At 41.0% G+C, this 27577-nt stretch overlaps 1 protein-coding gene across 3 annotated transcripts in view; it reads right to left on the bottom strand.

Moving 5' to 3' along the window:
* The window catches only part of EML1 (EMAP like 1), a 204870-nt gene that overhangs the window by 46110 nt on the left and 131183 nt on the right, over window positions 1-27577 (bottom strand). For 2 of the 3 annotated variants that reach the window (XM_039911997.1, XM_029067993.2), the window contains 2 exons: window positions 12250-12297; window positions 7543-7677 (listed from right to left, as the gene is read on the bottom strand). In XM_039911997.1, the coding sequence (XP_039767931.1) occupies window positions 7543-7677; window positions 12250-12297 (183 nt within the window). The remainder of the gene's footprint in view (window positions 1-7542; window positions 7678-12249; window positions 12298-27577) is intronic. The other variant, XM_029067999.2, reaches the window with a different exon arrangement.

The raw sequence follows: 27577 nt of genomic DNA, 5'->3' as shown, positions 1-27577 counted from the left end.
CCTCTTGTTCTTAGTTTATGAATTTCTTGTAGGGCAGTGGCCATGTCTAATTCTCAAACTTATACTTTTCCCCCAGAATTTAGTACAGAACTTTACACAGAGTAGGAGCTTAATCAATACAATTACTCTTACACCTTTTGATTATATCTGTCCTTGGGAAACGTTTATACATATAGTCAAGTATACATTTGCTTATTCATTCTAATACTTCAATAGTAATAATAATAATAGTAGTATTTGTTAATCCCTTACTAGGTGCCAAGCACTGGAATACCTAAAGGATAATCAGGTTCCTGTCCCAGATTGGGGCTCACAATAAATATTTTCTCTACTACTTATTTTATTATTGTTCTCTCTGCTCCCAATACTTATTTATAATTCTGTATATCTATTTTCCCCATTAGAGAATAGGCTCTTTGTGGGCAGGGATCACGTGTTCTATTTCTGCTGCACTGTTCCAAGTACTTCATAGAGCACTTTTACTTGGTATGCCTCAGTAAATTCTACTGACTGATGATACCTTAGTATACTAACTAAAATTGCATTTGAATTATACTCAGTTCTGCAAATTCAATTTATTTTGTCATTTACATAATACTGTATCCAATTTTGAACTACCATACTCTCTTTTGACTAGAAAAAAGATCCAGTTCAAAAAGGGGCAAACAAAACCGCTGGCTAAATTCATTTGGATGAATGAATGATGAATTCATTCATTCATTTAAAGTGTGTTAAAAGGTCTATAAAACTGAATTATCGCCAATAGATGGTGCTATATGGACACTTTTAAGCCACCAAGATCTCATTAATCATTTGAGAAATAACTGCAGTATCAATTGTGGACTTGCCAATGAATCAATGTTTCGTACGGTTTTCTTTTTCCCTCAGTTATTTTGAAACGCAACACACCATTTTACTCCTTTGTAGCATGGTTTTCCCTAATGCAAAATTGCTGATCTTTTCGACTTTTGCAAAAAGGCCTTTGGCAAAGGCTGCTTTGCTGGGCATTGGCGATTCTGGTAGGAGTGCCTTTGATTACATTAAGCCACTGAGGTGGACTGTTTTGCAAACAGTACTAAGAAAAATACTGCCTTGCAAGCTTTTATTTTTTTAATTAATTTTATAATTTTGGCCAAGAGCTGAAGAGCCAAAGCAACCAACAGCAGGCGTTCTGGGGGAGGTTCAGCAGCAGGGGCTGTCCACATGGGACCAGCTGGCCAGCCCCACAACAAATTCTGTGTACAACCACTTGCCACCGGGATGTCTGGCTTTCAATGAGGAGGGGGTGGCAAAGTGGAAGAGGCTACGGTAGCAGCGATGACATCTTGGAAGAATTCCTCAGCTCCCCAGTCTGGTGGCTACTGATCGTATTTATGGACGTGCAAATGTTCTTTCAGGCTTTACAGACGTGACCAATTTCAGGTCATTTCTATGGGCTGTCTGTGAATCATACACACTGTTTTGGCAATCCTATGTGGAATTCTGGATACTCTTTTATCAAAGCGAGCTCGTTGTGGGCAGGGATTGTCTCTCTTTATTGCTGTATTGTACTTTCCCAAGCGCTTAGAACAGTGCTCTGCACACAGTAAGTACTCAGTAAATACCATTGGATTATAATGAATTCCTCTCCCCTCCATTTGTGATTCGATAAACACTAATAACTAATAAAAACAAAAACTAGGGTGAAACTACCTTGCAGGAATGATTTGGTTTCGTATTTTGGTCCATTTCTGGTGTCTCCAATTTTGTTTTCTTCTGAAATGAATGACAACCAGTCTTTCCCTGATCATGGTCCAAGAAGCAGACACGCTATAACACAAGCTATGTACATTACATGAGGGCTTCATGGGGACTCACACGTCAAAAGATTCTTTGTGGAAATTTGTCAAACCTGTAAGGTTGTTGCATAGTACAGTACTGGCAACTCCGGCAGAAGGGGCAAAAATAATGTTGGTATTTGTTAAGTGCTTACTATGTGCAGAGCACTGTACTAAGCACTCGGAATATACAATTCAGCAACAGAGACAATCCCTGCTCAATAACGGGCTCACAGTCTAAAAGCTTTCCATAACTACTAATAACAGGGAACTCAGAGTGAATGCTGAAACTGAAAATGTAGCAAGTAAGAATCAGATTTTGCCCACAAAGATCTTCAAAGGATGCTTCCGAAGGTCCGGCTTTAGTATTTTGATCACCGTCTATTTATGGCTTTGGTCTGACCCCAGCCACCACAGTTTATCTAACCATTTGTTCCCTCCACTTCCTCCAGTTGCTTCCTTCCTTTTGGAGGAATGGGCCCAATGAGAAGCAGCAGGGCCTAATGGATACAGCATGGGCCTGGGAGTCAGAAGGACCTGAATTCTAATCTCAGCTCTGCCAGGTGCCTGCTGTGTGATCTGGGGCAAGTCACTTCACTTCTCTGGGTCTCAGTTCCCTCATCTGTAAAATGATTAAGACTATGAGCCCCATGTGGGACATGGACTTTGTCCAACCTGATTAACTTGTATCTACCCCAGCATTTAGTACAGTGCCTGACACATAGTAAATGCTTAACAAATGCCATTAAAAGACAAATATCTCCTTCCTCCACAACCTGATTCCCCTCTCTCTTATTCTTCCAAAGAAACCAAACCCTTGAAAATGAGTAAATTTAGGTGGTAGAAGTTATTTTTAGAAAATTATTAGTAATTGTTGCCTTTCCTTTCAAAAACAAAATTTCTTACAGGAGCACCTTTTGATAAAAGCAATTTATCTTCAACGCTCAATATTTCTCATGGAAATATTTACCCAGTACATTAACAAAAGACGAAGGATTTAAGAGATAAAGCAGAGTTGAAGTTTGCATAATCCAGATTCTCTTTTTGGAAATTCTTAATAAAAATCAGATGGCCAATGGCAGAGCCAAGAAGTAAGGGCTGCCAGGATCTAAATATTTTGGGTCAACTTGCATGAGCTCGTTCTGCATTTGGAGGGACCGAGAGCCACACATTAAGCATTATGTGTACAAGCTGTGTCTGTTCCCCTATATTAATTACTATGCATCCGCCTCCAGCTTTATATCCATGGGTGCTGTCATCTTGTTAGCATAATCCTCTGATAAGAAACTGACTGCTAGAGTGAGCCTTAACTAGATGGAGGCTTCACTTTAATTATTTTTTAGGAAATCAACAGAGTATTGTCATGATACTCAGATTTAAAAAGCCCAATATCCAAAGAAATATTAGGGGAAAACTTCAAAGCCATTTCTACAGAATGGACCAAATCATGTTAGAAATAAAAATTAATTCACAAGCTGCTTTTATAATAAGGCATTTCAATCAAATTCTGTACAACCTCAGAATTTCACAGCTTTGGAGACCCTATTTCATGACTCAGACTTCTTTAAATTTAAACATTTGAGAAAAATACATATTTTAAATCTTTTCATGCAAATGCCAAAACTTTTGAGAAAATGTCTTCAGTTACAAATCCAAATATCTATCATGAAACTTGTGTAATCTAAATAAGAAATTTACTATGGTAGAATTTTTGATGATTAAAATAGACTACTCATTATAAGTTTTTACTTGAAACCTGTTACTATCAAAATTTTTTTAAAAAGATTTTAATTTGGTTCACATAAATTATCTACACGACTGCAAAATCAAGGGTTACCTAATTTAATCAAATATGAAAAAAGCTGCCTTATTTAACCTTTCTTAAATTGTTTTGAAATATTATTTATTTTTCCTATTTATAAAATTGCAGCTTTTATAAATATAGCACCCTAGAGTGCAAGTATACATTTTGAAATTTTCAATTTAAGTAAAGAAAGGAATGCAATGGCACTCGATTTTAAAAATCTCAACCTTAAAGTACCACCCCAAAGAGAGTCCAGTTTAGAAATCTAGACCAGCTCCATGTTCAATATCAAGACAGCACCGTCTACCACACTGGGCTCCTTCACAGTCCCTTTTAGCACAAATACCGCTGTAACGCAGAGCTCCATCTTGAAACTATAAATTTCAATTTATCCCCTAAGAATATAATTCACAAATTTCTTGAAGACTATTTTAATAAACTGTTATCCAGATTGGTGGACTGGCAAGAGGGCCACGCCTCCTTACTCCCCCTCCTTACCCTTACCTGGGGGGCTTTTTGGACAATATCAGGCTAGGGGTAGAGCCAAGCCCTATTGGCTCAAGAAGAAGCATGGCCTAACGGAAAGTGCATGGGTCTGGGGTGTCAGGAGACCTGAGTTCTCATCTCCACTTTACTGCTTGTCTGCAAAGTCATCTGGCAAGTCATTTAGCTACCTTCCTTATCTGTAAAATGGGGGTACCAGTTCTCCTTTCCCCTTAGATCATGAACCCTATATGGAACAGCAAGTGTGTCCAATCTGCTAATACTGTAACTATCCCAGTGCTTAATAGAATTCTTAGCATGTAATAAGTGAGGAGCAGCATGGCCTAGTGGAAAGAGCATGGGCCTGGGTCTAATCCCAGCTAAATCAACTGCTTGCTGTGCGACCTTGGGCAAGTCACTCAGCTTCTCTGTGCCTCAGTTCTCCTTTCCTCCCTCCTACTTAGACTGTGACCCCCATGTGGGATAGGGACAATGTCCAACCTAATGAACTTGTATCTATCCAGATCTTAGAACAGTGTTTGACACTTAGTAAGCGCTTAACAAATACCATAAAAAAAACAAACCCAGAGTAAAGGGAAGTGGGGGAATTGAACATGGTTGTTGGCTGGGTTGTGTACTGCTGCCTCCTCTCATATTCATTCAATCATATTTATGAGCACTCATGTGCAGAGTAGTACTAAGCACTTGGAAGAGTACAATATAACAGACTTGGTAGACACATTCCCTACAGTCTAGAGGGGAAGACAGACATTAAAATAAATTACGGCTATGTATATAGAGCTCTATATGTGGTAATGTATTTCTCTCCACCCAAGCAATACCTAAAGAGGATGCTAGAACAGTTTAATTTAGTTATCTTAATTTGGGTGTTTAATCAACTAAAACCTATTCTCCAACATTTCCCTAAGCAAAGCTTTCATACAGGCCACATGGCTTATACGCATGTATAAAATCAAATCCCCAGCTTGAACCTGACAGAGTAAAGCCTTGGTGGTAGAAAACATTACCTGGAAAACCTTGTCCTTAGTATTTGCTGTTGTGATCTTTCCTTTTGTATTACTGATTTAATCCCAATTTTCATTATTATTTTATTTGGGACTTTGGTTCTATCATGGCAACTGGGGCCTAAACAGAATGATAGTTATCACATAGTGGTGAGTAATTTTTGCTCTAGCTGGGTATAAACAGAAAAGAGACCCCAGTACAGATCTAGTGAGGAAAAATAATCAACCTCATTGGAGTCTAATATAAATGATAATGATTTAACTGTTAATCCAGTAGGATATACTAGTCTGAATGCCCTTGAGATATGATATGAAGTGAGACAAGAAGGTACTGAAAAGACAAGTTGACAGCACTGTGATTAAAGGGTTTAGCTGATGAAATTCTCCCTTTGTATACCTATGGGTCAAGTCATCTTTACTTATCGTTTTCCCCTTGCAACAGTCAGAGAAGCAGTGTGGCTTAGTGGAAAGAGCCCGGGTTTGGGAGTCAGAGGTCGTGGGTTCTAAACCCAGCTCTACCACTTATCTCTGTGACTTGGGACAAGTCACTTAACTTCTCTGTGCCTCAGTTACCTCATCTGTAAAATGGGGATTAAGACTGTGAGCCCCACGTGGGACAACCTGATTACTTTGTGTCTACCCCAGTGCTGAGAACAGTGCTTGGCACATAGTAAGCGCTTAACAAATACCATCATCATCATCAATCAACTGGAATAATGACCACTAAACTGAAGTAAAGAAAATTTTCCAATTAAATTTTATATGAGTTCAGGAAGTTTGGCTGCTTATGAGAGGGGTATAATTTAAATCACTTAGTGTCGTATCTTTTTGGGTATGGGCATGATACATTTTAAATATACACATTAGAACTTGATCTTACCTATAATGTGGCCTGATTATAGTCTGATCCAACCTAAAACAAGGATCCCATGGACCAGAATAGAGTAGACCACAGAGATTTGCATCTCAGTAAGGGGATAGGCAAATCTAATTTAGGAATATCACTCATTTGATACAATATATTGGAATGTACACAATATATTTGAATAACTTTGACTAAAAATCTCCCATCTAGCAGAATACATGTCTGAATTTTTCTCACTCTCAGAAAGTTAAAGGAAACTAAGGGGAGAGTTTAATCAATCAATAAACAAGTGCTGTTAATTGATGGAAAGTTTAGAGACACTGTCAAAGGCCAGGGAATGGCTGGCTCTAATAAATTATACTGAGTGTCAACATTCTTCTCAATCAACTACCCAGCAGGGTTTCTCTAATTTAAATATCCTCAATGAATAACAGCTTCACTCCTTTATTAGGGCTGAAGAGGTGACATCACAGTCCTTTGTTTTTGGTTTCCTAAAAATTTGCGAGTTTTTTTAAATGCTTTATTTGACCTCTTTCCCCTTTATATCACTCACATTTTGGATAAAACCAATTTTTAAGAAATCTGAATTCAGAGCAAAATTGATCCATTAAGCTGTTTGAAACTTAAAATGTCTAAGGCTGCATCAATTTCAGATACTCTAGGATCCATCTGGCTCAGAAACAGGAGCCAGGAGTCTCTGGTCAGGGGTGAGGAACAGGATCTGTTTAGCTTACTGCCCATTCAGTCCTCTAGACTATAGAGCTCGCTGTGGGCTGGGAATGTGTCTACCAACTCCGTTGTACTGTCCCAAATGCTTAGTACTGGAGCACACAGTAAGTGCTTAATACCATTGATTCATTGGTTGATGTTCTCATATTTACCCAGGAACACCACCACTGGTTTTGACCTTTCTCATTGTGGCACTTTGACTTCTCCTATAACACGGGGGACTGTGCTTTTGCAAGCCCCAGCACTAAGAGAAGCTCACACTGTAGTGCTCACCCATTCTGACACTTCGTTCTTAAACCTTGTCTTTCTTCCCTGAGGCATGTTGTATCCAAACAGGCTCACACTGTCAGACTTACGTTCCCTAATTCCCTTTCCCTTTATAACTGACAGCCGATCACTCTCCCCATTTTCAAAGTCTTATTAAAATCACATCTCCTCCAAGGGGCCTTTCCCAACTAAATCCTCATTTCTCTTACTCCCTCTCACTCTGTGTCATTCTTGCAGCACTTGGATTTGTACTCTTTAAGCCCTTGATATTCATCCCACTCTCATCCCCACAGCACTTATGTACAGATCTGTAATTTATTTTAATGTGTGCCTCCCCCTCAAGAGTGCACACTCCTTGCGGGCAGGGGGACCACGTCTACCAATTCTGTTGTGCTGTACTCCCCCAAGCATTTAATACAGTGCTCTGCACACTGTAAGTACTCAAAAAATAATTGCCTAATATTCTAGCCAAAACTTGTAATGAAAACACACGATAGCAAATATCAGCTTAGTTATAACTAAATACATAATAAATGTTAAACTATCCATTACCTTTCATTGTTCTTTTTCCCACTAGAAGAACTGCTAGTCGATCCCGTTCGATTGCGGCTCCCTTTGGAATCTCCATAGCTTTCCTTCCGGCCTCCAGGAGACACACGCTCAGTTGAGCTTGTTCTTTTGATGGTACTAAGAGGGGAAGGAGATTACAACTGTATTTTTTTCACAAAAGGAATTTCAAATATTAAAGAAACTAACAACTTCCTTTGTTTCTGAAATCAAGAAAATACCCATCAATCTGGATCATAATATTTTAGAAGCTTTTAAACTTAAAGCCTGACTTTATGAGTAAAGTGTGCTTTTCTGAGTCTCCACTGGAACTGTTGACCTTTGGTCAGAAGTATAATCACTGATTCTGCTAGAAAGAACATACGAGGTCAGATCATATTTCATAACTGCAGCAGTGGAAGAGGAGATGGAAGTAAAATAATCTCATTTAACCAACCTAATATTCAATACTTGGCGTGGTATTCCTTTCCCTCTGACACATAAAATTGTAAAATTGTCAGGTTTATTTCTAAACAGAAGTACTGGAATCCAAAGAACACTAACCTGATCATAAATAGTTTTTAAACTTAATTTTTAATGATGAAGATGAAATTAAATAAGGAACCTTGGGACATAGGCCATCTTGGCATTTTTGAAGATGTTCATTTTTACAAAGATGAAAAATGGAGTCCAATTTTCTGGAAATTAACATTTCTAAGAATTACTCCAACCAACTTCACACTTAAGTGGTGTCTCCATGTTTTTCTGAAATTATTCTTTTGATCATAGAACAAGGAGTCTTAAATGAAGTTACCGGAATATTTCTGGGTGGCCACTGGAGCGACCGCTGATACTCTTATATGAGGAGAACAAAGTGAAGTGTAAGCTCCTTGTGGGCAGGGAATGTGTCCCAGCTATGCTGTATATATATATATATATATGCTGCTCCTATACCCAGGAGCTTAGTACAGTTCTCTAAACACAGTACACACTCCATAAATACCAGTGATTGATGGGTTGAAGCACAGTAGAAAGGATATGTTCAGAGGAAATGTGTTTAAAAAGTAACAGGAATATCACCTCCCTGATGTTAACAATAATAATAATGTTGGTATTTGTTAAGCGCTTACTATGTGCCGAGCACTGTTCTAAGCGCTGGGGTAGACACAGGGGAATCAGGTTGTCCCACGTGGGGCTCACAGTCTTAGTCCCCATTTTACAGATGAGGTAACTGAGGGACCGAGAAGTTAAGTGACTTGCCCAAAGTCACACAGCTGACAAGTGGTAGAGCCGGGGTTCGAACCCATGACCTCTGACTCCAAAGCCCGTGCTCTTTCCAGTGAGCCACGCTGCTTCTCTGATGTTGTGCTGACCCAAAAAAGTGCTGATTGTCCAAACCAGTGAACCCCTTTACTGAATTTTGCAGGACTTTCACATGACTTGGGCAAACGGTTGAGGCCAACTATTTTCTAAATAAACAATTAGTTCCAATTTTTTCAGATATCTCCTTCCCTAAAGTGCAATTTCCATTTGTCCCTCACTGTATGCATATAGTAGCTTACTGCGAAACTTGGGGGAAGTTAGAATGCTAAGAGTCTGAAGGATCTTGGTTCTTATCCACAACTTGTCAGTTGTGTGACCTTGGCCAAGTCCTTTAAATTCTCTGTGCCTCAGTTATCTCATCTGTAAAATGGGGATTAATACTGAGTCCCCTGTGGGACATGGACTGCATCCAAATTTATTAGCTTTTATCTACCCCAGTGCTTAGTGCAGTGCCTGGCACAAAGTAAGCATTAAAAAAATATTATTTTGAAAGTTTTTTTTCATTTTAGGGGTGGACTGTAATTTTGCCTTATTGATTCTATTAATGTACAAATATTACTGAGAAGATAGGAAGGATAGATAGCCTTTCTTTTAACTTCAAACAACATAAAGGGCTTCATTAAAAGTGGAAGATCTTGTTAACTAGTTTTTGGAATCAGATGTGCTTAGATTGATTTTAATGTTCCAACACAATACCGTTGGTCAGATTCATACCCTTAGGTCATCAGCTTCTTTCCAGGGGTTGACAAAACTGTTTAGGTTGCCAATTATGAATTCACTTATGACTCCTAGTGTGTCTCCTTCCAGCAGTCAGTCACTAACCACTGTGACCAGTAGGATAGCAAACTGGCGAAATGTCTTCTGGCACTGCTATTCTGCAGCTAATATTGAGTCAGTTCCTGCCACTTTTGCCTACACCACCAGTGAGACCAGACTGGGGGATGGGGGATGGGGGGTGGGGGAGCATAGAAGTACTGGGTTTGAATGGGAGCCCAAGAAGCTGAGTGGCTTAGTGGAAATAGCACAGGCTTGGGAGTCAGAGGTCATGGGTTTGAAGCCCAGATTTGCCACATAAGCTGAGTGACTTTGGGCAAGTCACTTAACTTCTCTGTTTCTTATCTGTAAAATGGAGACTGTCAGCCCCACGTGGGACAACCTGATAACCTTGCATCTATCCCAGTGCTTAGCATATAGAATGCCCTTAACAGATACAATCATTATTACTAACCTGTCATCCAGATGACCCCAGCGACTTAGCCAATCATGTGACAAGAATGAGAGTGAACTCAGCGTGGGCCGGGGGGAGATTAAATTTGGTATTAATACTTATTTGATCTTCCTACTTGCACCTTTCTTGCACCTTCACACAACCTCGCTTCCCCTAAATCTATACCAGGGATTCTGATCCCTTTAGGGGAGTAGGTTAAACAGCATAGTTCGGACTTTGGCCTGTCTGTCCTACAATCAATCTTCCTATCCTAGAGCCCTCTAGAGTGGAAACAATCTGGGCCAGGAGTAAAACTTTCCCCCCACCCGGGGGCAACTCTGGGGTGTCATTCCAGTTTCCCAAGCCCCTGGAGGCTCTGGGGACCTAATCCTAGAGAGGAGGTGAAGTAAAAAAGGCTCCTCATCATTACCGATTAGAATGTGCTCAATCCGTGTAGCAAACTGCAGGGAGAAAAATAATGGCCTAACAGCTCGCTGAGAAGGGCTGTTATGACTCACTCCCCTGCCAATTTTTTTTTTAGAATCAAATAATTAAAATGATTAATGAAGTCCTGCCTTCTTATACTGACTTGAATGCTATGATGATGAGTGACTTGATTATGTACCGAATTTCACAATTCATTGCTTTTGAATCCAAATGTCATTCTAGGGGCAAAGAATGGGGATGATCACTGAATAATACTTTTTCATATTTAGTACTATTCCACAGCAATTACCCAGACTTCAGGTTGAATTTTCTTCAACTCAACCTGAAACTAACAAACAGTAGGACAGTAAAGTAGCAGCGTGGTTCAATGGAAAGAGCCCGGGCTTGGGAGTCAGAGGTCATGGGTTCGAATATGACTCGGCCACTTGTCAGCTGTGTGACTGTGGGCAAGTCACTTTACTTCTCAGTGCCTCAGTGACCTCATATGTAAAATGGGGATTAACTGTGAGCCTCACGTGGGACAACCTGATTACCCTGTGTCTACCCCAGCGCTTAGAACAGTGCTCTGTACATAATAAGCGCTTAACAAATACCAACATTATTATTATTAAAGTATAAACGTTTAATTCAACAGTATTTTGTGGGAAAAACAATACTAGAAATATAAACATGAAACATTCCCTACATTCACTCTGGAACCTTGATGTAAGTCCTAAAATAGCACTGAACCCAACTATTTAATAAAACCTGTTTCTAATCTAAAAGCCTGCTTCCTTCCTTTTTAAAAAATGAATAAGTATTTTGAAGGACAAAGCAAATCTAAGCACTCACCAATACCAAATACTCACCTTTAAAAAGTAAATCAGTTTGAACTCAGTTAAAGGCAAGGTGCAATAAGAAAATTTGTAATAATGACAGGTAAGTATAATCAGTAAGAATATTAACCAAGATGTTAGTGAGCTTATATTTAATTCTTAGTAATTGGCTAGTAATTGGTCTTTCCTACTTCAAAGCTTTATTGAAGGCACATCTCCTCCAAGAAGCCTTCCCTAAGCCCTCTTCTCCTCTTTTCCCACTCCCTTCTGCGCCACTCTTACTTGCTCCTTCATTCATCCTCCGTCCCATCCCCACAGCACATATGTATATATCTGTATGTATATGTAATTTATCTATTTAATTATATTAAGGTCTGCTCTCCCTCTAGACTGTGAGTTCTTGTGGGCAGCAATGTGCCGGTTTGTTAGATTGTATTCTCCCAAGCGCTTAGCACAGTGCTTTGCACACAGTAAGCATTCAATAAATACGAATGAATGAATGAATGAATGAATAGCCACTTTGGGAAGAACATTAACTCTCTCCAAAAATAGGGTACGTTCAGTACATTATATCAGTATATGCATGGCATAGGCAGGAATAAAGGCAACAGCATTTTAGAAGCTTGCAAATATTCCTGCCCCTCCCAAATTACATTTCTCCCAGTAAGGAAATTTAAGCATGGGAGAATTGACTCAATGCAACCAGAATAATTCCTTCCAGAGTTTATGATGCACTGCCACATTTATTCTAAGACTATTTAATGATCCTTAAAATAAAATCAACAATGGATAAAGTTATATGATGAGGCACATAACTAAACATTAGGAGAATGGATACCTCTTCAGATTACTGAGTTAAAAGGGAAGGGAAGATCTAGTGAGCTAGCAGCTAAGACTACAATAAATCCAATAAGCCCTCACCTGGGAGCAGATTTATTCAGTTTGCATGCACTGAGAAGATTCACAGACCTGTTTAATCCGTGAGCATGAGATGCAGAAATAAAACAGAATAAAAGTGAATGCAACAATCAAAGAAGTGGGAATGAAGTACAATATGTAGAATTCAAACAAACTATAATAATACGTGAACAGCATCTTAAGACATCAAAATAGAAAAATATTTGGACATAATATATGGATTTATTTCATGCAACAAAACTGGTCCTTCAATGAGATATTTTCAGTCTGACATTAAATGCAAGCAACAAATATTTTTTTAATCTTTTGTCACTTCTCAATATATAGGAATATATAGGATCCTTTCACAGTCACAGGTTATGTCACAATTTAAGGTTTGAAAGAAAAGAATGGAAAAATCAAGTTCTATGACAGGACACTTTCAACAACAAGGAGAGCAAGAACAGGCAATGCAGGATACACACAGCAGGAATTCTTCTCAGGCAACTAAAGGGGAATATCAAAGAAATTATGTTCCTTATGGCCAGGAGAGGCTGCATAATGATCTTCATCATGAAAGAGAAGTAGAAGAAACTGAAAGATGTAATATTAAAATGGAATAAATTGCCCAACTAAGTTTATGTAAATCTAAAAAAAGCCCCCCAAAGCAGAAGCCCTACAGATGACCACCAGAATAATGAGAACTGATTCTTGTATTGACCACAGGTGACAACCAAAGAATCTCCAAACTCTGTAGAAGAGTCAGAAGGGAAAGAGTCAGAAGGGAAAGTTTCCAGAGAAATATTTGTAAACTTGCATTTATCATATTCCAAAATTCATGCCAATTCTGACACTATCATAGAAATGTGCAAAATCAATCAATCAATGATACTGATTGAACGCTTACTGTGTGCAGGGCACTGTACTAAGTGATTGGGAGAATATGATACAACAGAATTAGCAGGCATGTTCCCTGCCCAATAGGCTGATGGAATTCACTGAGCTTCTACTGAATGGGGGGAATGCAAATCAAAAAGATAATGTGGCTGACAGCCTCAGTACCCGCAATAGCAATGGCAAGAGAACAGGTGTTCACGGGAGCATGGAGTGCAGAAAGAGTGGTGAGCCATGGCACTGAGCAAGATTCAGCCATGGCAGGGGTTGGAGGTAGGTGGCTAACTCTAACCCCACCCTGGCCCAGGCCAACAGGGGCAGACCACCACCGACACCAAGAAGACTGGAGCGGCGACACACTGGGAAATGAAATAAGAACAAATAATCGAGCTTATTTGGGCAGGTCACACAGCAGCTGAAGAAGCTTGAGCGGCGGTTTGGCAACGCCTGATCCAAAGGGTGAAGAGCACTGAGTCGAGCGCTTGGGTGACTACATGAGTAGCAAAAATTACAGTCCTTGCCCTCCAAGGGATTAGATTCTAATGGAGGAGATGGGTAGTCATAAATTATTTACAAATAATTTATGTAAATACCTTTGTCTCTAAGGTCCAACAGCAGGGTCGAGGCAGCCGGGCAAGCCGGGTAGTAAATGGGACCACTCCATTTCCCCATGGGCACTGGGCACCTTGCGTACTGGTAGTGGCAGCAGATGGCTGCCCGCTGGGTAGGGGGGTGGGGCAGGGAGCAATAATAGCCCCAACCTGGGCGTGACATTGCCCTTGCTCACTGGCGTGGCAGCCGTGAGTCACATTCCAGGCAGGGGGCAGGGAGATTCTCTGGCTGGGAGCCAAGCTCCCCATGTGCATTGAAGGACAAGAGTCACCTTCCAAGGGTGCCAGGCCTGGAGCAGTGGTAGTAACACTGGAGGAGGAAGACAAAGAGGAAGATGACGGAGTGGGTGAGATGTGACACAGCACAGTGCTCTTCCACTCTAAAATCCTGCCTAACTTCTCTTCCATATGAACCAAGATTAAGTTTGTCCTTTCTTTCCCTACTGCCCTTTTTCCTTTCCTCCTCTCCTCCCCAATTTCTATTTAAATTTTACAACTGACTTTTTGCACAGCAATTGCTCAAAAGTTTCATTTTACTCCCGGCTCTGCCACTTGTCTGCTGTGTGACCTTGGGCAAGTCATTTCACTTGTCTGTGCCTCAGTTACTTCATCTGTAAAATGGGGATAAAGACTGTGAGCCCCATGTGGGACAGGGACCATGTCTAACCTGATTATCTTGCATCTACCCCAGCTCTTAGAACAGTGCCTGGCACATACTAAGTGCTTAACTAATACAATTTCCAAACCAAACCAAAATAAACTTAGCTGTTCTGGCCCAAAAGGTTGCAGCCCCCTGCATTGGTCCATACTACCCTAAACCAAGTTGTCTCCACCTCCAACTCCTTAATACAGACCTAGATTTACATTTTTCAAAGAGGTTTGGTTGCCAAAGGAAAGAGACAACTTTCTATTGCAAACCACTTTAAAGCATAAAGCATGATTAAACTGAATTTCCTAATGATTTTAATTAATGTTGGTATTTGTTAAGCGCTTACTATGTGCAGAGCACTGTTCTAAGCGCTGGGGTAGATACAGGGTAATCAGGTTGTCCCACGTGAGGCTCACAGTCTTCATCCCCATTTTACAGATGAGGTCACTGAGGCACAAAGAAATGAAGTGACTTGCCCACAGTCACACAGCTGACAAGTGGCAGAGCCAGGATTTGAACCCATGACCTCTGACTCCTAAGCCCGGGCTCTTTGTAACATTCTAAGACTTTGAGAAAAGATCCAAAACTAACCAATTCTGTTATAATGTACTTTCCCAAATGATTAGTATAGCGTTCTGCACACAGTAAGACACTGGAAAAAACACACTGCTGAGCTCGATGCAACCATTTGACCCATTATCTGTGCAAAGGAGGATCAAAGATAATATTTTAAACTGAAGCAGCTAAAAAATATATTTCCTTTAGACTCATTTCAACATCAGAGTTGTTAAAATAAAAAATAGTTGAGACTGTACTGTATTGCTTCTGATAAAGAATATTTTGTCATTCAAAGAAGATCCAAAACACAAAATTAATGAAGCATTTTTATTCCAATTAAAGTTGTAAAAAAAACCCAAAACATAGCCCTAAGTAATCAAGGATGTTAGGACCCTAAAATTCTACTAACATTGAAAATATTTTATTTTGTGCATATCTCATTAATTCCACAGTCTAAACAGGAGTTATGATAAAATTTTCAGAAGTATTACAAACTTAAACCATTTTGTGATACTTTTTATAATGTTCGCTTTTTCTACGAGTTTCCTCCTTTTGATCTCCATTCTCAGTTTTGTCCTATTGTAGTGCTCTACTTCTAAATTGGGATAATAAGTGTTTGTCTTTTTTTTTTTAATCCAGTGGATCTGCTACTCTAGAGACTGCTCCAACATCCCCCACTGAGCTAGGTATGACCCGCAATGTCTTCCCCTGGATTTTCTCCTTTTTTTCCTTTTACTAATGGAAACAAAGCTTTTTCCAAGGATTCCCGAATCAAGCCTCCAATCTAGGCCTTAATTGGCAACACAAAGCACAACCACTGTGTACTGGCCTATTTCCAATTTTTTGAGGGGGGCAGGGGGTAAGAGGGGGAGGGGAGGGAGAAGGGTTGAATCACTCAATTTCAAATTACTAGAGAAACACAGACGCTTTCACAGGCAACTACATCCACCCAGCTTCCCCATTCTGTTTGGCTTCATACAAAATTCTCCAGGCATTCTGAATACTTATAAATGCAATGTTTTAAATAGTTCCCTGAACCTTGGTATTCAAAATCTCTTTGTATTCTATATGCTGCTATAAGGCAATTCAGACAAAACACAAGGGGCTAAATCTCACTCTTCAAAAAACTTCAGAGCTGAGTTACTATAGTGTTGCATAAGGTAAGAACCTGGCCCACTCTTCAATTTCCAACTTCACAATGGATGTGGATTCAAAAAAAAACCACAAGTCCCATAAGAGAAAGTGGGAACAAAGAAGATGGGAAAGAATGAGAAGTTACTAGTCCACTTAATACACCAAGCATCTCAGACAGCCAACGGTCTTTAAGACCATTCAATTACAAACTGAATGGTTCAATACTTGTGTTGAAGTTCCCGTTCAGTGTTGCTATGTTAAGCTTTACTCTACCAATAGCAACAGAAGCCATTGTTTGAGAGAACTAGGAAGAAAAAAGTCTGCTGATGAACTGAGACATTTTCAAGAAGTGCTTATTAAGTGCTTATTATGTGCCAAGCATTGGGCTTGGCACTGGGGTAGCCACTCTCAGTCCTTGTGCAACTATGAAGTGGGGGGGTCATTTGGAAAGAGCACGGGCCTGGGGGTCAGAAGGCCTGGGTTCTAATCTAATTCACCACTTACACCTGCTGTGTGACCTGGGGCAAGTCATTTCCTTCTCTGTGCCTCGGTTTCCTCATTTGTAAAATGGGGATTCAATACCTCATGGTGGGCAGGGAAATTGTTCATTGTTATATTTTACTATCCCAAGCACTCAGTACAGTGTTCTGCACACAGTAAGCACTCAATAAGTATGACTGAATGAATCAACTCCCATTCTCCCTCTTATACTGTGAGCCCTGTGTGAGCCCTGGGTATCTTGTATCTACCCCAGTGCTTAGTACAGTACTTAGCACAGAGTAAGCACTTAACAAATACCTCTATTACAGGGATCATAGTCTAAATAGACTCAGTCTAAAAGAGAGGGGAGACAGGTACTCTATTCCCCTTTTACAGAGGTGGAAACTGAAGTAGAGAGAGATTAAGTACCCTGTCCAAAGTCACACAGCAGATGAGTCAAGTCTCCTGACTCCCAGTCCCATGGCCTTTCCTTTCAGAAACAATATGTTTGACTCTGACCATTTTTATATTTACTTCGTGAGGTGGAGCTGGAATTCTTCACTACCAAGGATCCCGCCTCCAAGTCCGAAGGCAATGAAGGGAAATAGTTTGCTCTTGCCACCTCCCTCACACTTTACACTGAAAGACTTGCTGTGGTCCAAGAATTCATTAATCTCCATCCAGTAGGATCTGGAAGGGTGGGGAAGTTCACATATATGATGCCCCACAAGGCTTTGATATTTTTATTCTGTATAAAGAGAAGCAGCATGGCCTAGTAGACAGAGCACGGACCTGGGAGCCAGAAGAGCTTGGGTTTTAATCCAGGCTCTGCCGCTTGTCTGTTGCGTGACCTTAGGCAAGTCACGTCACTTAGCTGTGCCTTAGTTACCTCATCTGAAAAGTGGAGATTAATATTGTGAGCCCCGCATGGCACAGGGACTGTGTCCAACCTATTAGCTTGTATCTACTCCAGAGTTTAGTACAGTGCCTAGCATATACTGACACATCTTCGAGAGTCTGGCACAGATGACCTGCTGAACAAATATTAAAAAAATATTTCAAACACTCAGGATTCAGAAATGGTTGCACATACAATCTGGGAGTTGTGCCAAAGAACTATTAATTGAAGAGTCACTCCATTACTACTAACACAGCTTCATTAACAAAATATATTCTGTCCTCCACTGATAGGGCATTGTTTTCAAATATGCCTCCCATATATTAAAGGAAGTCCTCTTAACTGGTGGAACCATGAAAAATGGCTTCATACCTGGACCTGATGGTATACCCACTGAAATCTACCTGCAAGGAGGGGACACTCTGCTTAAACATTTAAACAAGCTCTTCCTCAACATATGCAACAGTGAGGACATATCACAGACTCTCCAATATGCTACCATAATCACCACCTTCATAAGATGGTTGAAAAATCTAGTTGAAACTACTTATTGTTATTATTACTAAAAGTGCTTCCTAGGAGTCAAGCACTGTTCTAAGCACTAAGGGAGATACAAGTTGATCAGGTTGGACACAGTCCATGTCCTACCTGGGGCTCCAAGTCAAAGTAGGAGGGAGAACAGTCACTGAATCCCCATTTTACAGAGGAAGTAACTGAGGTAAAGAGAAGTTAAGTAAAGAAGTGTGTCCAACATCACACAGCAGGAAAGTGGAAGAGCCTGGATTAGAACACAGGCCCTCTGACTCCCAGGCCCATGATCCTTCCACTTGGCCATGCTGCCCCTCAATTAATGTTATTTTTTGGGCACCTACTGTGTACAAAGCACTGGACCAAGCACTTGGGAGAGGATGATACACTAGAGTTAGTACACATGATTCCTCATTACTCTTACATCTACCCTCATTCCTTTGGATATTTGGATGTATATATTTTCATTACCCTATTTATTTTGTTAATGAAATGTACATCGCCTTGATTCTATTTAGTTGCCATTGTTTTTACGAGATGTTCTTCCCCTTGACTCTATCTATTGCCATTGTTCTTGTCTGTCCGTCTCCCCCGATTAGACTGTAAGCCCGTCAAATGGCAGGGACTGTCTCTATCTGTTGCTGACTTGTTCATTCCAAGCGCTTAGTACAGTGCTCTGCACATAGTAAGCGCTCAATAAATACTATTGAATGAATGAATGAATGAATGGAGAACTTAATCGTTCCCATGGCTTAAACTACCATCTCTATCTAGATGACACCCAAATCTACATGTCCTCCCCGATCTCTCTCCCTCTTTTCCAGGCTTGCATCTCCTCTTGCCTTCAAGACATTCCTACCTGTATATCCTCCCACCACCTCAAACTTAACATGTCCAAAACAGAGCTCCTTATCTTCCCACTCAAGCCCTGTCCTTTCCCATCACTACAGATGGCACCACCACCCTTCCCGTCTCACAAGCCCGTAAACTTGGTGTTATCCTTGACTCCTCTCTCTCATTCAATCCACATAATCAGACACCAAAGCCTGTCTGTCCCACCTTCACAACATTGCTAAAATCCACCCTTTCCTCTCTATCCAAACTGCTACCATGTTAATACACGCCTTTTTCTCTCCATACAAACTTCTACCTTACTAATACATTCATTCATTCATTCAATTGTATTTATTGAGCACATACTATTTGCAGAGCACTGTACTAAGTGCTTGGAATGTACAATTTGGCAACAGAGACAATCCCTGCCCAACAACGGGCTCGCTCATCCTACCCAAGATTACTGCATCAGCCTTCTTGCTGACTTCTGCCCACCTCCTGCCTCTCTCCTCTCCAGTCCATACTTGACTCTGCTGCCAGGATCATATTTCTACAGAAACGTTCAGGACATGTCAGCCCACTCCTCAAAAATCTCCAGTGGTTGCCTATCCACCTCTGTATCAAACAAAAACTCTTCACCACTGGCTTTAAAGCACTCCATCATCTTGCCCTCTCTTACCTCACCTCACTTTTTTCCTTCTACAATCCAGCCTGTATACTTGGCTCCCTCCTCAAATCCACCAGACAATTACTCACCCCACTTCAAAGCCTTATTGAAGGCTCATCTCCTCCAAGAGGCCTTACCAGACTAAGCCCCATTTTTCCTCATCTCCCACTCCCTTCTGCGTCACCCTGACTTGCTCCCTTTTCTCTTCCACCTCCTCCAGCCCCTCAGCACTTACACATATAATTGTAATTTTATTTATCTGTATTGATGTTTGCTTATTTGTACTGACATCTGTCTCCCCTGCCTTCCAGATTGTGAGCTCATTGTGGGCAGGGATTGTCACCATTTATTGTTGTATTGTACTTTCCCAAGTGCACAGTACCATGCTCTGCACAAAGTTAGAACTTAAAAAATACCATTGAATGAATGAATTCTTTTCCTACAAAAATCAAGCCAGAGTACTTTGGGATCAGCTACTAGAGAAGAGTGTTGAACAAATGTTACTGGAATCTCAAAGGGACTTAATAGCACAGACCGTGGCACAAAGGATGTGATCTCTGCACCACATCAAATATAGGAAAAGTTCAAGGAGCAGTATCAACACCTTATACAATTTCATAGACCTTATGAAACCATTTGGCACCATCTATAGAACTGCAAACCCTCTAGATTTGAAGGGCTATATTAAAAGTTAAGGAACAGAGCAAAAAGATGGGCCTATATTTGAATGTCAAGAAAACAAAGATCATGACAACTTGAAGCTTTAACACATTTATAGTGGACAAAGAGAAGATTGAAGTAGTTGACAATTTTTCTCTCCTTGGATCAATAATCAATAATAAAGGAACCAGTAGCCAAGAAATATGCCAAAGATTAATGTTAGGAAGACTTGCTACGAAGAGCCATGAAATGTGCTGATATAACAATTGCCACAAAAATACAACTGTCAACTCTATGGTGTTTACAGCAACAATGAATGGATATGAAAACTGGTCAGTGAAAAAACAGAATAGAAAGAGCATCGATTCTTTAGAAATGTAGTGTTGGGGAAGGCTTTTGTGAATTCCATGGACTGCCTGAAAAACAAATGGATTTTAGAGCAAATTAAACCAAAGTGGTCTTTGGAAGGCCAAATGATTTGACTTAGATTAGCATATTTTGGACTCAAAATAAGGTGAGCTAATTCTCTGGAGAAGATCACTAATGCTAGGAAAAGTCCAGGGATTATGTGGAAGAGGCAGACCAGTAGCTAGCTAGATGGACAGAGACCATACCAATGATAACGGAAGAACCATTAAAAAAGTTGCAGATTACGGCACAGGATAGGACATTACAGAGAAAGTATATCCATGGAGTCGCTATAAATCGGAAATGACTCAATGGCACTTAACAATAATAGAAACTGCATCCTGGAAATCATTTTGAAAATTTGACTAGCCTGAGAAGTTCATTAAGATTTTTTTTAATGGTGTGTGTTAAATTCTTACTATATTCTAGGTAAGGTATTAAGCACTGGAGAAGATAAAAGCTAATCAGATTGGATACAGTCTGTGTCCCACACCGGGCTCACAGTCTTTATCCCCATTTTACAGATGAGGTAACTGAGGCACAGAGAATCTAAATGACTAACCAATGGTCACAGAGCAGACAAATGGCAGAAACTGGATTAGAACACTGGTCCTCTGACTCTCAGGTCCATGACCTTTCCATTATGCCATGCTGCTTTTTTTAATGGTATTTTTAAGCATTTATTATGTGCCAGGCACTGTACTAAGTGCTCGGACAGATACAAGGTAATCAGGTTGGACACAATCCCTGTCCCACATTGGGCTCAAAATCTTAATTCCCACTTTACAGATGAGGTAACTGAGGCTCAGAAAAGTATAGTAAAAGTAAAGTAAAGCCCAGTCACACAGCAGACATGTGGTGGAGCCAGGATTAGAACCCTGGTCCTTCTGACTCCCAGGTCCATGCTCTATCCACTAGGCCGAGATGCTTCTCAAACTCCTTCATATCTCATGATACCACTGACCTCGTTAGAGCCAGATGTGCCCTATCTGATTCATTTCTCAATGCCAATGGGGTAAAGCCATGATGTGTAGTAGGCCCAGTCCTCTTCAATTTATTCTACACTGTCTATTAGGAAGATGCAACAAGAGACCTGGAAGCAGGTGATACACCTAATATGCTTCCACCCCTCCCAGAGGTACTTCTAACAACAGATTATAAGCAACATCCAAAGTCTTACCAATGACTGCACACTTAGAGGCATTCTCCCAAGGAGACATGCAAATGAGTGTAAATATTAACTTTGTCCAACCAGCCAGGCTTTACGGGTTGCCAATAAACCTGAAGGAAACTGAGGTAATGCAATAATCTGCACCATGGAAGTCATATACACAACCAAAAATCTAAAGAGTCATAAGGGCTAAATTCCATCATGGAATTCTGCTACTTTGGCAGCACAACGATCAACACTGCATCAACAGACAAGGAAATAGAAAACCAAATCCAAGGCCGCATCATCCTTTGAAAGACTGTCAAAAAGAGCGTGATAGCAGTTTGGTATCAGGTTTCAGACAAACTAAATATCTACAGAGCTATAGTGTGTTCCAACCTTCTCTATGGCTCTGAGACTTAGACTCCCCACAGACACCACATCCAATTTCCTGAGGAATTCCACAAGCATCACTAGCAGGTTATGCTCTACATCAAATGGCAGGAAAGAATCACAAGCAGTCAAGTCCCAGAACGAAACAATTCTCCTAGCATGGAAGCAATGCTCACAACAACACAACTGCAGGAGAATGGTGACAGCAGGATACCCAAGTGGCTGAAGTACTGTGAACTGAAACTGAATAACTGAAAAAACAGAGGTCAGAGTAAATTTAAGGATTTAAGGTTTAAGGATAGAGTAAAACAAAGCCTCAGATAATTCTGGATCACAATTGATCACAGCCTGGTTCATTGCAATAAGAGTGGTTCTGTTGGAGGAGAAGCTGTGAGGATTGTGAAACAAGGAGACAAATGTGAAAACTCTAATTGGGGTTAGAAGTACAAATATAAGGATTGGCTTGTGTCTGTATAATGTGGCCTGGTCTGTGGTCCTACATTGATATTTTCAGTCAAAGAACCACGCACAGGTGGATTTCAGATCTGTAGCCTCTTCACCTAGGCTTCAAGGCTCTACATCACCTTGCCCCTTCCTACCTCTCCTCCCTTCTCTCTTTCTACCACCCACCCCGCACGCTCCGCTCCTCCACCTCCCACCTCCTCACCGTCCCTCGGTCTCTCCTATCCCGCCGTCGACCCCTGGGCCACGTCCTCCCGCGGTCCTGGAACGCCATCCCTCCTCACCTCCGCCAAACTGATTCTCTTCCCCTCTTCAAAACCCTACTTAAAACTCACCTCCTCCAAGAAGCCTTCCCAGACTGAGCTCCCCCCTTTTCCCCTCCCTCCCTCCTCACCTCCGCCCTACTGATTCTCTTCCCCTCTTCAAAACCCTACTTAAAACTCACCTCCTCCAAGAGGACTTCCCAGACTGAGCTCCTCTTCTCCCTCTACTCCCTCTGCCACCCCCCCTTACCTCTCCGCAGCTAAACCCCCTTTTTCCCCTTTTCGCTCTGCTCCTCCACCTCTCCCTTCCCATCCCCACAGCACTGTACTCGCCCGCTCAACTGTATATATTTTCATTACCCTACTTATTTTGTTAATGAATTGTACATCGCCTTGATTCCATTTAGTTGCCATTGTTTTTACTAGATGTTCTTCCCCTCGACTCTATTTATTGCCATTGTTCTTGTCTGTCCATCTCCCCCGATTAGACCGTAAGCCCGTCAAACAGCAGGGACTGTCTCTATCTGTTGCTGACTTGTTCATCCCAAGCACTTAGTACAGTGCTCTGCACATAGTAAGCGCTCAATAAATACTATTGAATGAATGAATGAACCTATCTCTCATCTATATCTATATATCTCTGTGTGTACGTACATACACACACACACACACACACACACACACACACACACAGAAATATATAGATAAATATGCCGCTCAGGGCCCCAATCCTTTATATGCATGTGGCAAATGGAAAGAATGTGGCTCTTATAAATAAGCAAATGACCTGAAAACTAGAAATCGCGGTTTTGGTCTAGATTTTGATTTCCACTTGGAAATTATGTTATTCCTACTGTTCTGTCTCAAAGAGGAGAAGGGATGTGAAAGGACTAGCCCAAGGATTAGGGCTCTCGGCTGTTGAGCAAAGCTATGGGAACAGGATTCACAGCCACTGACAGAAGCCATGGGGACAGGCTTCACAATAGTCAACAAAGGCAGAGATTTGCAATTTTCTTTTGGAGAGAATGGAGGGATAGATTTTAGCCTTCTCATTACCTACTGCTGATGTGAAAAAGTCAATCTTAATAAGCATCCAGTTAACAGACAATATTGTCCATGTCTGCAGTTGGAGACTGGAGATCTGGGAGGCATTTCACATTGATTTTCAATTCAAATGGCTTTAAATGAACAGAACTCGAATGGAAAATAAGGCCAGTCATTACTTCATTTAATTAAGAATTTTCAGAAGGCCCATGAAATAAAATTTTCTCAAGGCCTGCATATTACCAGGGGTACCCTTACTTAACAAATGCCATTTGATGGAAAATACATCCTCAATGTGTACAGTTCCCTAAGTTATATTGCTATCAGCACTTGTTTATCACAGTTAACTACAAATACCCTAGCTGAAACCACCAGCTCTTTTCCTGATCTCCCAACCGATTGTGCCCCGCCCACTTCTGGTTGTTTGCCTTTTCTTCACACAGGTTCTTGTATTTTTGAGAAGCAGCGTGGCCTAATGGATAGAGCATGAGCCTGGGAGTCAGAAGGACCTTGGTTCCAATTCCAGTTTCGCCATTTAATAATAATTGGGGTATCTGTTAAGCTCTTACTATGCGACAGGTGCTGGAGTGGATACAAACAAATCAGATTGGATACAATACCTGTCCCATGTGGGGCTCACAGTCTCATCCTCATTTTATAGATGAGGTAACAAGCACAGAGAAGTGAAGTGACTTGCCCAAGGTCATACAGCAGACAAGTGGTGGAGCCGGAATGGGAATCCATGACCTTCTGATTACCAGGCCCCGTGTTCTATCCACTACACCATGCTGCTTCTGTCTTCTGTGTGACCTCGGGCAAGTCACTTCATTTCTTTGTGCCTCAGTTCCCTCATTTGTAAAATGGATATTAAGACCATGAGCCCTATGTGGGACATGGACTGTGTCCAGCCCAATTATCTTGTATCTACCCTAGTGCTTAGTACCGCGCCTGGCTCGTTGTGGGTAGGGAATGTGTCTGTTTATTGTTATACTGCACTCTCCCAAGTATTTAGTACAGTGCCCTGTACACAGTAAGTGCTCAATAAACACAACTGAATGAATGGCACATAGTAAGTGCTTAACAAACACCACAGTTATTATTATTAGACTGATACAAAGCCCCATATCTCTTCTCCATAGTAGTTAGTAATAGCAGTAGTAAAAGAAATTGTGCTCAATAGATGCATTGGCCTGCACTAAGCACTTGGGAAGCACAAAACAAGAAAGTGACACATTCCCTGCCCACAACGAGCTTACATTCTCAATGGGGAAAGAGGTGTAAAGGCATTTACAAATAGCAATCAAAATTAAATACTTGAATGCATATTTACTTATATGTGTTTACGTATAAAGTACATGTTTGCTCAGGGACTGTCTCCAGACTAATTAAATTGTATTTACCCCAGTGCATAGCAAAGTGTTTGGCACAAAATAAGCACTTAAAAACACCACAAATATAAATATATACCTTTCATTAATGCATTAATTCAATCATATTTATTGAGTGCATACTGTGTGCAGAGCACTGTACTATGCGCTTAGGAGAGTACAATATAATAATAGACACATTCCGTGCCCACAACAATCTTACAGTCTAAAAGGAGAGACAGGCATTAATGTAAATAAATCAATTACAGATATGTACATGCTGAGTCCTAGAAAGGGCTGATGGCTTGACATAACTTTGGATTCTGGGAATTATTGGAAGAAGGCATTTGGGAGGAAAAGGGCTTTCAGGATCTTGAACACAGGGAGGACTGTGATCAGTCAGACCCTTGGCTGCTGCGAACCTGATTTCACAGTTTTTCTTGTCCACTAGATCCTCTCAGCCTGTGGTTTTCTTCCTGGCCCTGAGCCAAACTGGTTCAACAGGGAAACCACAGTGGTCTAGAGGATGGGTTGCCCATCCATGGCCAAGGACGGGCTTGGCCCCATTGTGGCTCTGGTCCCCGGCCTGAAGCCCCAACTGGTTTGTGCCAGGCGGCCAGTGGCTACTAGCCGGTCTGTTTGCTTCTGTGGCAACCTGGTGTGGCTCTGGTGGGGTGCAGAGGCCACTCCAGGGAAAGGAAGGAAAAGAGTCAGGCCAGGCTCCTGCTGCCCCCCCCCACTTTTTTATGGGATTTGTTAAGCACTTACTATGTGCCAGGCACTGTACTAAGCACTGGGGTGGATGCAAGTTAATCAGGTTGAGCAGAGTCCACATCCAATGTGGGGCTCTCAGTTTTCATCCTCACTTTACAGAGGAGAGAACTGAGGCTCTGAGAAATGAAGTGACTTACCCAAGGTCACACAGCAGCAAAGTGGCAGAGCTAGAATTAGAACCCAAGACCATCTGACTCCCACGCCTGAGATCTATCCACTAGGCCACGCTGTTTCTCTAACTTCTAACTCCCAGGCCCTTGCTCTTAGGCTGTCGTCCTAGGGACCTGAGTTTTCCCCATCATCCTCATCGAGCTCAAGGTGAGTCAGTACAGTTCCCGCCATTGTGGACATGATTTTAAATGCCTTTGCTTCACACACCCACTCACCCCAGCCCCACACAATGCTTGGTCTTATCAGAGCAGCGAGGCACTTAAAGGAACCGGTGCCGTTACTGCACTGTTCCTTTACATCCCCTGGCTCCTGAGTCGATTTTTACTTTCACCTCTGTTTATGCTGCACTTTGCCAGATTATGTGTTTTCACTACATGTTTTGAGTGTAATTTGAAAACAGACTTAGAGAACAATCTTCCGACACACTTTGGACAGCGTACATCTCTGAGACTTGATGGAGTTATGGTGTCAGAAAAAAGGGTACTGTGCACTTGCTCAGCAGACAAGGAGTGAACAGGAAAATGCAAGGAATCTTCAGGAATGCAGTGCCCAAGTATAGAGGAGTAGTGATTGTGCAGACACCTAAAAATATCTAATATGAGTCACCATACTGTTTAGAAGTCAAGTTTCATTTTTTGTTTGAAGGGTTGTGGATTGCTTTTTTTTGTCAGTCAGCATGATGTTTTTATTCAAAATAGATTGTAGGCTCCATTTGGAATTGCTGAATATTCTTTTAGCCCAATTTTCTTCTGGCAGTTCGAACAAAATTAAAATGCCATACTGTGCTTCCAACGCATCCCTAAAGCATTTCTCCTACCCATCTCTTATCATTTCTTCCCTTCATTTCATCACCCAGTAATCTTTCTGTAACATGATGTCATTCAACCATCTCATATATCCAGGCCTGAAAAACTAAGTTACAATGCCTGCCTTCATGGTCAATGATTATACAAGAGAACTTCTGTATATAATATACAACACACATTTGATTTCACCTTGTTTTCATATATATGACTGTTTGGATACAGGGGGCAGCAGTAACAGAATAAACACTCAGTGTGTATGGGGTGGTGGATAGGATGAGGCCTTCAGTGGGAGATTTTGCACAAACACAACTCCCAGGATATAGAACTGGGCATATATGCAAATTATGATCAGACAAGAAATACTAATATTTGATGTTCCTGTTGCTAACCTCAGCGTGAAACCCCAAATTACCCACACATATCACCATAAACCAGTTAATACATAAAAAATAATTCTCAAATCTACAAACAAAATTTGAAGAATTGAAATAGATAATGTTGGAACAATTTGTGCAACCTGGGATCTTCAGATCATTACCACAAGTTATAAGCGCCACCATTTTCAGAACACTTAAAAAGTGCAAATAAAGGACAGAATTTC

Source organism: Ornithorhynchus anatinus, chromosome 1, assembly GCF_004115215.2.
Source record: "Ornithorhynchus anatinus isolate Pmale09 chromosome 1, mOrnAna1.pri.v4, whole genome shotgun sequence".
Taxonomy (NCBI): domain Eukaryota; kingdom Metazoa; phylum Chordata; class Mammalia; order Monotremata; family Ornithorhynchidae; genus Ornithorhynchus; species Ornithorhynchus anatinus.
This window is presented reverse-complemented; position numbering and strand designations above follow the sequence as displayed.